The sequence below is a fragment of the Pantherophis guttatus genome, chromosome 3 (assembly GCF_059756535.1).
Source record: "Pantherophis guttatus breed Tessera chromosome 3, ASM5975653v1, whole genome shotgun sequence".
NCBI lineage: Eukaryota > Metazoa > Chordata > Lepidosauria > Squamata > Colubridae > Pantherophis > Pantherophis guttatus.
Genome location: NC_142065.1, coordinates 86,306,394 through 86,321,707, shown reverse-complemented (window position 1 = coordinate 86,321,707; position 15,314 = coordinate 86,306,394). Strand labels below are relative to the sequence as shown.

General features: G+C 37.7%; 1 protein-coding gene across 1 annotated transcript in view; it reads right to left on the bottom strand.

Annotated features, from left to right (window-relative positions):
• The window catches only part of ABCA4 (ATP binding cassette subfamily A member 4), a 120,639-nt gene that overhangs the window by 15,588 nt on the left and 89,737 nt on the right, over nucleotides 1–15,314 (bottom strand). The window contains exons 27-38 of the mRNA XM_087890693.1: nucleotides 15,015–15,063; nucleotides 13,761–13,972; nucleotides 12,611–12,735; nucleotides 9,914–10,012; nucleotides 7,739–7,928; nucleotides 5,777–5,871; nucleotides 4,495–4,527; nucleotides 3,039–3,144; nucleotides 2,842–2,916; nucleotides 2,135–2,304; nucleotides 562–739; nucleotides 167–282 (exon numbers count right to left, since the gene is read on the bottom strand). Of these exons, the coding sequence (XP_087746819.1) occupies nucleotides 167–282; nucleotides 562–739; nucleotides 2,135–2,304; nucleotides 2,842–2,916; nucleotides 3,039–3,144; nucleotides 4,495–4,527; nucleotides 5,777–5,871; nucleotides 7,739–7,928; nucleotides 9,914–10,012; nucleotides 12,611–12,735; nucleotides 13,761–13,972; nucleotides 15,015–15,063 (1,448 nt within the window). The remainder of the gene's footprint in view (nucleotides 1–166; nucleotides 283–561; nucleotides 740–2,134; nucleotides 2,305–2,841; nucleotides 2,917–3,038; nucleotides 3,145–4,494; nucleotides 4,528–5,776; nucleotides 5,872–7,738; nucleotides 7,929–9,913; nucleotides 10,013–12,610; nucleotides 12,736–13,760; nucleotides 13,973–15,014; nucleotides 15,064–15,314) is intronic.

Below are 15,314 nucleotides of genomic sequence, written 5' to 3'. Positions count from 1 at the left end.
CTTTGAATTATTCTAGGAAATAAGCAGGCAAACTGTAGAGTTTTGCAGAATTGATGTAATATGATAAAAAAAAAAAAGGTTTATTGAAATATGTACTTTAATATTTGTTTTCATTTCATATTTGTTTCATTTGTTTCATATTTAATAAGACATCTATATAACTTACCCATATAACAATAGCAATATTATAAGTGCAGGAAGATTGGTTGGTGATGTGTATGCTTTCTTTTTGAAACTCATGAATATTGCCACCACTAAGCCAGCACTCATTATATAATTCACCTGGCGCAGAGGAAAAGAAAAATACAGTAAGTATTAAATTGAAGAGCTATCCAGAAAGACAGCTTTTAGTAAAATAAATAAAGAGAGATTAGCTTGTTCTGTCTTACTTGATCTTTTGAAAACAATGTTATATTAAAAAAAAAAAAAGATGGCAAAAAGAAAAACTTGTGGAAAGTTACATACACCGTAATTGCCAACAGCATGATTATTGTCAACCAGATGCTACTGGTGAGTAGCATCTGGTTGAAAAAGTATATAAAGGGAAGCAAAATAACTCACTATGTCCCAAAGGAAGTTGGTGAACCAGTAAACAAAAAGGCTCACACCACTGACAAACTGGAGATGCTTGGCTTTTGTCACTTGTTCTTGGATCAGATATAAGACAAAGCTTGCTGGGATGAAAGACATGGCAAAGATCACACAGATGGAAACAACCGCATCTATTGAGGTGGTCAGCCTGTAGTGCGACATGTCAAGGACAGCCAATAAGCCAGAACCAAAAGCCGCAAAAGTTACTTCTCGTTAGGTTCACATTTCACCACAAGGTTGACATTAGACATGGTTGATTGTACACCCACCACTGAAGACAACAGTCCCAGTTCTCCTATGGTTCTGACAGAATCTACTAGTGCTAAACTTTTACTATGGCTGCATTGTTGAACTTTTCTCCTGCTTGATTTTACTGGTGGAGAAAGGAATCTGAACCGGTTGTGACTTGGTAAAAGAAATACTGGGCTGCTGTTGCAGAGGCAATCATACATTTCCCATCATTCATTCATTTATTGTAAACTGTGTATAAATATAGCAGTTAATATAACTAGCTTAAGATTGTTTATTGTAAGGGTCCAATTTTGTGTGATGTTCAATATGCACTTTTAAAGTACTATTGTATAAATATTTTTAGCTTGCCGACAAGACATATTTTTACTAATAAAGAATATTTATAGCTCCGGGTTGAATGAGGGGTCCTTGGTGCTCTCTGAGCCTGCTTGTTTTCTTGCAGACATTTCCTTACCAAACCAGTGTGGGAAGCCCCCTCCACAGAAGAATGAAATAGTTTGGGAAATATTTAAAAAAAAGGCAGAATATTATATTTCCCTAAAGGAGAAATGGAGAAACATGTTTTTAGAGGCAGAAAGCAGCCTTTCTTAATAGCCCGCAGCAGATGCCAGCATTTAAGGAGATAAAGAGCTTATTGAAAGAGGAAGCCAACTAGCTAGATGGCTCCATTCATAAGAAAAGCAAATATTGCAGGCAAAAATCCATTCAAGACAGGATATTTCGAAACTCCTTGCAGCAAAGTTTGGCAGCTAACAAAAGCAGAATGGTAGGATTAGTACAGCAGCCCCTCAACCAAGATCCAGCACAGGACGAAAGTCAATAGCCACAATAGGAATTGCCCAACACCCTTTCAGAACACAAGAGTCCCTTGGGAGTTGGGCTGCATAGAAATGCAACAAATAAATAAATAAAGCCCCTTCATTGCCCAATCCCCCCCCCCAGCAGCATTTTAGGACCTGTATAAAAATCCTGGCACTCATCTAGCTAATTGTTCAGCTAACCCAGAACTGCACACTGTTTTTGGGTGTGGTTCTGTTCATCATTAAACTTTCTTTCTAATCAGCCATTTTATTTTATTCCTGGCTTGGACCTGAACCACATGGATTTTCCTTCTAATATCCTTCTAATATCAGGTAACATCATCAGTGCTGGTAAGGAGTAAGACATATTTTTCTAAGCTTTAAACTGTGGTGTCCAGACCTGCTACATATAAGGGAGGGAGTAGGAAGAATAGAATTAAAACTGCAATTGGAGTGAATTAGAATTTATAAAGCAAACAAATGTTACCTACACAGTGATTTCAGACAACTGATCCTTAGTGAGGTTCAGTGGATGGTTAATAGCGGTTATTCCATATTCTTCTGGATCCTTATTTTGTTGTAGATTGGCTCTCAGAATTGCATTGTTGGCTACGTTGAGAAAACTGACCATCGCATGCCAGCCTTTATTGTTAAACCACACCTGGAAGAACAATGGAGAAGATTACACACTTCAGCCAAGTCAGAATCCTTTAAAATTCTGATTTTATCAGGAACAAGCAACAGGTTGGCGCATGTTGCCTAACGGCTCATGCTGCTAGTGACAGAAACTGAACAGTTTTCATATCTACTTTATTTATTATTATATGCACACTAGTACTCTGGGTTTTTCCCCCCATAACAAATCAGAGCTGATAGTTTCATGCTTTCAATTTTTTTCCCTCTTGTTCCTATTTAGCATTTGCTTGTTCCTTGGAATTCAAGGAAAGCTGGAACTTCTTCCCAGCTTTTTTCCTTTCTCTCTGTCTTTACTCAATTTTTATATTTAAATAGGCAGAAATCAAACTTTCTTTTTTCTTCTTTTTTTGGTTTGAATAACAGCAGCAATGCATTAATGTGCATGTAGAGCAGGGGTGGGTTCTCCCTACCTTTACTACCGGTTCGCAACAGGGCCTTATTGATCACTTATTGTTCAGTGATCGAGTAATGCAAGATTTTAGGAAACTAAGTATTAAAATACCTTAATATTGTGTTCAGTTTCCATATATTTAAGAAAAGCTGATATTTCTTTAGCCGCAATCCTTGTTCTTTCACCCTAGACGGCAGAAAACGAAGATTCAGAATTCCTTGTTTATATTTTAGTGTTACAAATACTAAAGAAATTGTTAGTTTTGATGACAATCAAGTGACAAAGCAGATGCAAGAGTTCTTTCTTACCCCTGTTATATTCATCATTCGACCAACGTCCTTCATAAAATCAACAATTTGATCTCCGGTAATATGCAGTATTGGAAGTTTCCCTCCAATGGAAATTCCTCCATATCTATATACAAGATTACATAATCTTCAGTTCTATAAAGGCAAACCATACTCCACTTTTAATAGATAATGAACACAATAAAAGTTCCCTTTGAGTACCTCTCTTCCAAAAAGGAATATGTCTATGGAGATTCTCAGTCCTCCAGGTCATAGTTGTCTCAAAGGTGCTTTTTTAAAAGGCAACTGGACTGTTTTTATTGAGGAAGAAGAAGGCATTTCGGTTCTCATCCAAGAAGCTTCATCTGAAGAAGCGAAACCTCTTCTTCTTCCTCAATAAAAAATAGTCCAATTGCCTTTTCAAAAAACACCTTTGAGACAAAAAGGAATATGATTCTCATTGTTCACAGTGAATTGCACAAACCAAATAAATACAGAAAGCCCTCAGCTAATGACCCTGATCGTAACTAGCAAGTCTGCTACTAAACCAGGGGTCTGCAACCTTAAACACTCAAACAGCCATTTGGACCCATTTCCCACAAAAAAAGAAAACACCGGGAGCCACAAAACCCTTCCCGTGCCTAACTATTTCTTGAGCGGCCACAAAACTAGCATATGTAGTTGAATTAAATGTTCTCTTTTCTTCTGAAACTTTTATTTTCTTGGATTTATCTATGGTTGGCCTATCGGGGGTTGAAAAGTTCAATATATCGCGTGCCAGCAGATGTCACACATTGGCGGTTGTGACGCATATTTTGAATGACAAGGAGCCGCAGCAGAGGGGTGAAAGAGCCACATGCGGCTCCAGAGCTGCAGGTTGCTGACCCCTGCACTAAGCGAAGCAGTCACTAGGTGGGAAATCCCATGACTATGTTTCGTGGCTGGAAAGAGACAAGATTAGTCAATATCACAGCTTTGGCTTGTTTGTTTGCCTCCTAACTACTTGCCTGCCCTTTGGAATGCTCAAATGCCTATAAGCTGCTTGTGGAGCATGTCTGTGGCTCCCAGGGCTGAGCTGCTGGTAATATTACATTGCTTTCAATGTGTAGAAGAGCAGTTTATTCTCTTGAAAACCCTTTCTCTGCAATCTCTTCTCTGCTCTGCAAGACGGGGCAGACAGACATAGAACAACACTGTAATGGTGATCACGTGACTAAAGGATGCTGCAAAGGTCATATACGGTCATAAATGGGCTAGAAAATTATTTTTTCAGCACCGTTATATTTTTGAATGGTCACTGAAGAAAGTGGGGACTATTTGTACTGTTTCCAAACCAAGCATAACCCTCTATTTTGTATTTAAGACATAATAATACTGATTCGGCCTATCTTATTATTTGTCATTTATTTGAAATCAAACTCTTTAGACTAAAAAAAAAAAAAACCAACAGAAGATAAACAGCACATAGTGGTCCTACCTTTGCTCATTGACCCAATATTTACTCTTTAAGCTGCCAAGAAAAATAAAAAAATATTAAAAATGTAATGATCTTTAATATATTGCATTAATTAAACTTCTTTCAGATACAAAATTATATCTTTGCCATGAGGATCAACTTGGGGATTTTGTGGCTATTCTGCTGACTGAGATGTCACTTTAGGAATTTATAAGCCTCTTCAGAGGATTGGTGAAAAGGATGAGTCTATGCAGTCTGTACACTTAATCCCTGTTCCTGACCACTATTTGTTCATCTGACCTGCACAGAAGCTATGAAAGTACAAGTTATAGAAAATAATTCTTTGCTGTGTATTTTGCTCAGTACTTTTTCTGTACAACTGTGCATAATCTAACCTCATGAAGATTTTTTTTTTTTTTACAGATATACAAAAGGCAAAAGTTTATTATGGCTAGAAGCCAGCATAACAGACAAATAAATGTGTATACAGAGAAATTAAAAAACAAAACAAAAAACTAGCAAGGATTACCCGGTACATGGGTGGAACTTTATCATTTAGAAGTGTTTTTGATTGCACTTTTGAAGCTGACTAGCAAAATGCAGTACCGCTACAGATGGTTCAGATGTTTTTGTTAGCTAGTAGGAAAGCTACATAATAAGTACCTGATTGCTCTGGAATTGTAGCATAAACTCAAATAAAAACCGCTCTATAATGTGAGATAGTTTCAACTTCCTTCATGCCTCAAGGCCAGAGGATAGTATTGTATTTCCAGAGTAAGAGTGCAGAGGGAAGGTTGTTGAAAGTGCACTGGTGAAAGCCCAGCAATAATTAGAATAGGCCAGTTGGTTGGGAATTGGTGAGAAGAAGCATCACAAAAACTGGTGAGCATCATAACAATAATCCCTTTAATTAAAAAAAACCCAGGTACTGGGTTAGTTTTGACATTACTGTATTTATTTCTTTATAGCATACAACCTCCTCTTTTCAACATCGTGGAGACAGGGCAGAAAAAAATATGCTGCCATGGCATATTTGTATTATGGTTAGATGCAACTGGAAAAAAAACCCACAGAAAACTGAACAGCTGACTTGTTATTCAGAAGTCTTAGGACCGTATCAACAATCTATTCATACAAACTGCCACAAGTTCCTAGCTAGAATCATTCATCACACAAAGCGATCGTATAATTTCTTTTTTTTTTTTTACTAGTTTTATATGGGAACCTGCCATTACAGTTTAGTGTTATGTGCCAATACAGCTTCTGAACCTGAAAATGTATAAATAGAAAAGTCCCAACCAACCTGCTTCTTATTAGGGTGGGGTATGTTTTCACCAAGAAATCAGAAATATTTCGGTAAGTGAGATCCTGAAGAATTTCTGTACTATGCTGAACCCTCTATAAGATGAAGAAAATACTCATTAAATTCTTTCTGGTTATAATTTATTATTTCAGAGATTCAGAGGCAAGAAAAGACCTCATAGGAAAGTTTTAGATTAAAATAAGTGTTATTTCACTAGAAACTGAAAACTGCCTTGTCTTCCTTTGGGATTTTATTTGTATATTTTGATCTCAAGCCACATAAAATAACTAAAAGCCACATTGGATTTGCTGAATGCTTCAAAAGATTTGTAAGCAGGGAGCTAAAAATGTTGGCAAGTGACTTTTAAAGCCTGACTTTTACTATAAGACAGTTATAAAGATTTAAACATATATACACGTTTGTAATTTTAGAGAATAAATACAACAGTCTTGTGCAGAGGTGGGTTTCAGCAGGTTCTGACCAGTTCTGGAGAACCGGTAGCGGAAATTTTGAGTAGTTCGGAGAACCAGTAGTAAAAATTCTGACTGGCCCCACTCCCATCTATTCTTTGCCTCCCAAGTCCCAGTTGATCAGGAGGAAATGGGGATTTTACAGTATCCTTCCCCTGGAATGGTGTGGGAATGGAGATTTTACAGTATCCTTCCCCTGCCATGCCCATCAAGCCACGCCCACCAAGCCATGCCCATCAAACCATGCCACACCCACCAAGCCACACCCACAGAATCGGTAGTAAAAAAATTTAAAACCCACCACTGGTCTTGTGGCACTTTAAAGTCTAATCAGTTTAATGCAACAGACTGTGAGTTACAAAATCTTACTCAATAATTAATCTTTTAAGTGCCAAAAGACTCTTCACATTTCCTGCAATTTTAAATGAACACATTTCTTTTTAGATTGTGATAATTGAGCAAATATACAATTCTTTTGTAGCTAGCAAGTAAAATTCATGAAGAATTGAATTTAGCCACTGAGAGGCAGTGTTGCGTTCCCATAGAAAATACTTTCTTTGAAGTAATAGCAATTTTATAACCTATCCAGTAATCTTTGGCAAAGCAGTCTGGAAATAGTTTCCTAATACATTCCTGTTTTCTAGAAAGAACAATTTATGTGATTATGAATTTTTATTTTGCACTGACAAGGCTAAACAAAATCTTTGTGTACCCTTAAAAAGAACTTATGATCAAAATTCCCATTACTAATGCCCTTTTATTACAGTTTATCATCTCTTCACAGTCTTTTCCAACCTGGACTCATTTTGGATGGAATGAGTAACAGGGCTTTTGAGGCGTTAGGAAAGTCCCATGATACTTACATTCCTAAAATGTTCTTTGTCACTTCTGAACTCCAGCCTTGGAGAGTATTATAAATTCTATATGAAGGTACAATACTACTTTAGATGCAATCAGAATAGTATAATTAATATTATCAGGTCTTCTCTACTTCTGTGCTGTCATCTAGAAATCATCCAATTTTTGCAGCTAAGTAGCCCCTAGCTTAATGTTCTGTTTTTTCTTAAAAAAGACCCCCCCCCAAAAAAAAGTTTAAATATTTGTAAAACTATTTCAATAAACTATAATCAGCCCAGAGCATTTTGTTACTTTACTTTATTAATTAATGGTAAAAGACAAAAACAAAGGAAAGCAAAACTTGTAGTAATTAAGGTGCTGGATCAGAAGTAGGGTAACCCAGGTTCAAGTCTGCCATTAATCATTCATCCATTACCATTATCAGGGAAACTCACCCAGCGCTGGGCCAGAAACTCTATCTCAGCTCAATCAGAGGCACCATAAAGGATGAGAGGATCAAGAAGAGATAATGTAAAAATGAATACTGCTGAGTTCCTAATATCCATATATTAGGATGTTGCATAGATATGGAAAAGAACCTGAATTTATGTCACAATGGCACAATGCTCATTTTAAGGACAACATCAAACAGTACCTGTGGTGGAGGAAGACCTCCCGCTCCTAATGGACACTCTGGTAGCATAGTGAGTTTCTTCCTACTGTTGCATTCACACGCAGGTGAGGGGTTGTCAGGACTCCATGTTTTAGTCCGAAAAAGGGCAGACACATGATAAGGGACAGTTGGTGTCCTCCAGGCCATTGATGTAGCAATGCAAGAGTAGTTACTATGCAGGGAATTCAAAACCCAGTGTAAATATCAAAGTGATCACCTATGATCTTACAAAATTATTGTATTTATACCTCTCGTAACAGGACCAAAAATTCAAGGGAATGCCTCCTAAGTATCCTTTAAATAGAAACGAATGACACTCAGTTTTCTTCATCACAAGCCTGTGGATTTTTTTTTCCATACAGAAGCCATATAAAAATAATTTAATCTAATTTCATGCCTAATAATTAAAATTCAATTACATTTTACTTAAATTTATATTTCAATACAGTTAATATCATTACCTTCCCTTTCTGTTGCATTAAAAATTATGAACTTTTGGAGGTCTCTAAGGAGTGTGTTCAGGTTTTTCAGAGACTGCATACAATCATAGAGTTTGAAGGAACCTCATAGGTCAACTACTCCCTGCTTTCTGCTCAATGCAGAAGCAATCCATACATTTCTACTGATGACCATACTGTGTCTGAAAACCTCTACCTAACCCTGGGGACTTAGGATGGGCAACTCCAATTTATAAGGCGACTTTCCGTACTTAAAGAGAGTAACTTAGGGAACTATTTCCTTGAACCTTTAGATTTATTTAACTCCTTTATTAAACAGCAATATATATGGATTCCATAGAACTACTATTAAATTTGTTTGTTCTAGTCTAGTGTATCTAGGCAAGGCCCATTTAAAAAAAAATACACAAATGATAAGACCTGGTTTTACACATCCTGCTATCCCATGAAATAGTTTGTTTTGCGCTTAAGCACAAACTCTAAGCCTAGAAGTTGTACAGGTTTACAATCTGTAAATATATTGTGGCAACTCTGAAGCTACGTTGGTTGGTATTCACATTTTAGGTTTCCATTATGTTAACACCCAAGTCTTCTTCACTTCATATTTTGTTTTATTCTTTGATGCCACTGTCAATGTTGCATTTTCTTTAAACCACTACTTTTACTCAATGTTCAGAAGGCAAATCTTTCTGGGGTTATCACCTTCCTGTTTATTCCTATGTATTATGGCTGATTGCCAAAACAAAATAATTAAAACGAACTGCTGACTCTGATGGTGGCACTATTTGTTCCAGGAGGACATCAAAAAGTAAGATATCTTGCACTATTTTTAATCTGTGTGGGCTGAAATTCCTTACGCCAGATGCAACACAAAACTCCATCTCTTAGCAGACAATGCAAGGACAAAATGAACAGATGGAAAGAGAAGTAGAAACAAACACTTAGACAAACTATCCCCAAGATGTTGCCTTCCAGATATGTTGGCACTCAGGTTGTAGAAGTTACAACCAGCAGGGACATCAGCTTATTTAGATCCAATTTTGTATGTATTTAATTATAAACCCACGTAAATTGGATAATTTTATTTCTAATAGATAGGCAGTAGAAGTAACTCGTGTGAACCTAGCCAGATTTTCTTAATGTCATTTCTTGATTTTAAACAAGCCCAACAGACAGATCGATTAAAATAATAGTTGTACAATCCTTATTTTGTTACACATTTATAAAATATTTATAACCAAGTGATTTATTCTCACCACCCTATTTCTTTCTCAATGCAGTTCTTCTATTAGGAGTCTTGCATCACAGATTGGAAAAGAAAGCCAGAGTGGCTGTAACGCTATAGTTAAGGCAATCAGTAATCATCGGAGGGGATAAGAACATAACGTATAAGATAAGTTCCACATTTAGTCAGTGATAGAGATCAGCGAGACTTAATCTGGTTGTGATTAACTTAAATCTCTTTCATTCCATTGGGTCTAATTTAAAATTGTCTATTGTTCCATAGGCTCTTGCTTAATGTTGTGGGATGAAGGGACTTTATCTTGTTAAAACTTCAGTAATAGTATATGATCTTTATAATTGGAGAGAGAGGGGGGGGAGGGAGGGAGGGAGGGAGGGAGGGAGGGAGGGAGGGAGAGAGAGAGAGAGAGAGAGAGAGAGAGAGAGAGAGAGAGAGAGAGAGAGAAAATGAACTTACTAAAGGGGTTCTCTCTTCAAGCAACGATTTCCAAATCCTGGTTTCTTTAAAAAGGCATCACGAAGAGGAACCATATGTTCATTGCCAGGCTGTTCGTTGCTAATGAGATTGGGTGAGATTTAGATTATAAAAAGAGATTAACTATAGGAAAGTACAACTGCAAATGAAAATTAACAGAATCACTGGAGATATTACTAATTAACTACCCAATTTTAGATGAAGCCTGTATGTTTCATAAGGATTATATATTTTTTTTTAAAAAATGCATTATTGTTTACTACAAAGGTTTAATTTCTCAAAGATATGATAAGCAAAGACATTCATGCATAGTCCTGATTAACAAATGGAAAATAGTTTTATATAAAAGGTAAGATACTAGAACACTTGTGGCTGAACATTTGCAATTCATACAGCCTGCTTATCCAACATTTTCCCTCGATTCAGTCAACTGCTATTGTTTTGGTATGTGCTGTCAAGTCAGCATGGACTCTTAGTAACAACATGGAAGACTTTTTCCGGAATTTTCTGTCCCCGAGTTTGTATTCATCAACAATGTAATCAAGTCCGTTCTCCATGTTCCTGGTACTAGACTTAGGTCAACGCAATATCATATCTCAACAAAGTGAAATTGTTTTATCTAGTTATGAGTCAGCGTTCTTTCTGGAAAACTACTCAATATTCATATAATTCATAGGTCAGTAATAGATTGTAATCCATCAAAACTCCAATTGCTTCATGTTTCTTTGTACCTAAAAAAAGAGACCACTCCTTTCTCTATATATTACGAGATTTTAAAAAAAATCCTGAGAAGTGAAAGTCTGAGGATGGAGTGGGAGCACCCCCTGAAACTCACTATATTCGTCTTTGAAAACTGAGATGATGATCTCATAAGCGATATTTAGCAATGATGCAAATAGGGAGATGTTGCATATACCGTATTTTTCGCACTATAAGACATTCCGGACCATAAGATGCATCTAGCTTTTGGGGAGGAAAACAAGAAAAAAAAATCTGCCTCTGCCTCCCAGCAGTTTGCCTCCTTGCAGCTGTTTGATCAGTTTGGTCAGCTTCAGCACAGCCTGATTTAGAACAAGCAGCTGATTAGCAGTTGGATCAGTTGTTCTAGGCTGCAGGGATCACCGCCGCCCATTCCTGCCACCTATCGTCACCTCTGTGCACCCCATTTTTGGCCTCCACACACCACATTTTCAGCCTCTGCATGCCCATTTTTAGCCTCCGTGCATCCCATTTTTGTCCCATTTCAGGCAGTGGGAATTGCTGCCACTGCTACCAATTGCTGCTGCTGCCAGCGATAGGAGGCGATAGTGGTGATCCCGGCCACCTGGAATGGGCCGAAAACAGGGCGCACAGAGGCCAAAAATGGGATGTGTGGAGGCAGCGATGGGTGGTGGTGGCGATGGGTGGCAATGGGTGGCAGCGATCCCCACAACCTGGAACAGCTGATCGGTGGTATTCCGGAAGGCCGATCCAACCACCAATCAGCTGCTCATGCTAAATCAGGCTGTTCTGAAGCTGAACAGGCTGTTTGCTGTTTGCTGCAAGGAGGCAAATTGCTGGGAGGCAGAGGTCGAAGGGTGGGGGGCAGGAGATGGGTGGGGCTTCAGCAACATTCACTCTATAAAATGCACAGACATTTCCACCCACTTTTTTGGGGTGGAAGTGTGTCTTATAGACCGAAAAATATGGTATATCTGATCTCCAACTGAATGGTGAAGTCTAGCTAATCTTATCTGATCTTAAAAGTTAATCAGGGTCAGATCAGGTTAGAACACGGATGGGGGGGGTACATCAGAAAACCCCACAGTTATATGTAAGACTATTGTTAAAGTCAAAAATAATGTAGGAAAAGGCAACAGCAAAAAAGAGCTGCTCAGAAAATTACATGAATTTGCCCATGAAATCATGAGGAATCAAGCTCAATTCGAATAATATATATCTACTCCATTTACAGAATTGTGTTATGTTGTATTAGGTTAAGCTGTTATGTTAATGTGTCGCAATAATTAGAACTGGCTCCCAGCAGTTAAAATAAAAATTTTTTTTAAAAAAGAAGGAAGAATAATAATCAATAAAAGTGTAATATGTTTATGATTATATGGTCTGGTCATACATGACAAACATTCCATTCATTTAGGCATTTCTTATATACATAATTTCAGTATCTCATAGTTTAGCTACGTAGAGAAATACGTTCAAGAACAAAACAAAGTCAGCAATAGATATAGACTTGTTTAAAACAGAAATCTACTGTGTTTTCCCCAAAATAAGCCCTCCCCCGAAAATAAGCCCTCCCCTGAAAATAAACCCTTTCCCAAATATAAGCCATCCCCCGAAAATAAGCCCTCCCTGAAAATATTTAAACCCATGTGCAGCTGGTCCCCACCATTTCCTCTGGTTAGGGTTAGGGAGACAGAACTGGAAATCAGGTAAGACAGCAAGAGGAGCTCCGTCTTGCTCCATTTGCCCCAAAATAATAAGACCTCCCTGAAAATAAGGCTAAGCGCTTATTTTGAGGTTCAAAAAAATATAAGACAGGGTCTTATTTTCAGGGGGAAACGGTAAACAATAATATCTTACAGCAAATACTGGATTAACCACCATCAGTGCTAACCAGAATGTAGGAAACATCAGAGACAAGGTTACTTCAAAAATAGATATACTAAGGAATCCTCTGACCTGAAGAAAGTAAATTGATGTCCATAGATCCAAGGGTGGAGGGTTAGACTGGGATATTCACCAAACGGAGGGATGATGACTGTAAGTATCAGAGCCAGCAACACAAAGCTAGCAGGTAGAACAATCTGCCGGTAGAACAATATGGAATATGTGAGATAACTGCTTTCCCACAGTATCTTATTAATAGCAATAATAATAGCACTTGGACTTACAGTAAATACTGCCCCACAATGCTTTATAGCACTCTCTAAGCAGTTTACAGAGTCAGCATGTTGCCCCCAAACAATCCGGGTCCTCATTTTACTGACCTCGGAAGGATGGAAGGCTGAGTCAATCTTGAGCCGGTGAGAATCGAATTCCTGCCTGTGGGCAGAGTTAGCATGCAATACTGCATTCTAACCCCTAATGTCTATGTCCCATTCCAATATAAGTTACAAGAAGATCTAGAGTGGATACTCGTGTTGGAAATCTATCTAATCCTGGTTGTAATTCACATTAAAACATGGTTACACAGTAAATTTCAATTTCTACATTTCTGGTTTTTTAAAAAATCCTAAACGAGAAATTCTTACTAATGGCTTCTCAGTTATATAAAATAAGACTAAAAAGGCCTAGGAAACTGCATTTGTTAACCTAGTTTAGTATTGCTGTCCAGTGGCTTTTGGACAGATGTTCCTGGAGCTGAAACCACTGTATGGAGAATACGTGCAAACTATTGCCAAACTCTCCAGGATATAAATACCTAGCCAAAAGAGTGTTCTAAGCTATGTATGTGTGGTATAATTCTCACTCTAGTACATTTTTATTCATTTGTTATATTTACGTCCAGCTCTTCTTCTAGGAGTTCAAGGCAGACTATTTGATTTCCTTTCCCTTTATTTTCACAACAATAAACCTGCAAAGTAGGTTAAATCCAGAGAGAGTACAAAGGGTCCAAAAGCCCCTTATGAGCTCCATGTTTGAGTGGGACTTGAATCGGGATCTTTTTGATCCCAGCCCAACATCTTAATCACTGAATACTTAACATACTGAACAGGGATAGTTGATTCTACAATGTAGACTCTGGACTTTCACACTACAATAGAACTATAATAAACATCTTCATTAACTTTGATATATATCATTGGGGGGGGGGATAGTAAGCATGTACCTGAGCAAAGAAATCTTTAATACTACGGGTGGTATGATGGAAACGTTTGATGAGAAGAGCTTTAATCTGCTGAAATATAAGATGGCCACCTTTATTTTGCCAAGATCCTTTGCCATCGCTCTTATCTCCATCTAGAGAAGCACAGCTGTTTGTTGAAGCTCTTTGGGGGGCTCCCTCTTTGGGTCCAGCAGAAGCATTCTCCTGTGCGGCTCCTGGATTTTACAAATAAGAATTCCCATGCCAGTTTTGTTCAGGGCACAATGAAAAATATTTTAGTCCCACAAGTCAGTTGGCAAACCAGCATGTATTTATGTGAGTTGCAACGTTCCAGGATCATGTGATCATGTTTGCGACCTTCTCCGTTGGATTCCAAAAAAGCATAGTCAATGGAGAAAGCTAGTTTTGTTTAATGACCATGTGGTACACCTTAACAACTCAATGATTCATGTAACAATTGTGGCACAAAAGGTCGTAAATTTGGGTGCAACTCACTTAACAAATGCCTTGCCTTGCTTAGCAACAAAAATTCTGATCCCAATTGTTATAAGTCAAGGACTATATACATATAAAATACCCAGTCAATCCACTATGCAGAAATGAATGCCTGATCACAATTTGTATAAATCAAGGTCTCTCTCCCTCTCCCTCTCCCTCTTCCTCTCTCCCTCCCTCCCCCCCTCTCTCTAACTATCTATCTGTGCATTCATTTCTCCATTGTGGATTGACTGGTATATATCAGTATATATATTGACTATATATACACACACATATATACACACACACACACAGACACACACATATATATATTACCCAGTCAATCCACAATGCAGAAATGAATGCATAGATAGATAGATAGATAGATAGATAGATAGATAGATAGATAGATAGATAGATAGATAGATAGATGAGAATGGGGTGGGGAGGAGAGAGTGAGGATGATAGCAAAAGTAACCATGAGGCTTCAGCATGATCAGACTGAATGTCTTCATAGCACTTTTAATCATTTCTGCATTATGGATTGACTGGGTATTTTCCGAAACATATCCTCTTTTCTTGACATGAGACTGTTTCCTGACTTATGGAAGAGGCAATAGATAGCATGAGGAAGCACATGATTTAAGTGAACACTACTGTACTGAATGTTATAGGTGGTAAGAGGTATACTGGAATTCACCGCTAAATTTGTAGTATTAAAATACGGGAGACTTTTCATACAAACTTTGGTTTTCAGAGACTCGATTATGGAATGTATACCTGTATTGGGTATTTCAAGGTCAGCCTCAGCTGTAACCTTCAAGAAAACCTGAAAGACAGATGTATGAGAAGATGCTGTATGGAAGCAAACGAAGCACTGGCATCTTTAGGCATATCCTCTCCCTCCACCCCAATACAACACAAGTGAAAAATCTTGCTCTTCTCATTTTATTTTTAATGAATGTTTAAAAAACTCTAAAAGGGCACAAAATAATCTATAAAATCAGGGTAATAGGAAGAAATATAGTAACTATAGTATAAAGTTAGTATAGGATTAGACTAACTATCCCATCTTTATCC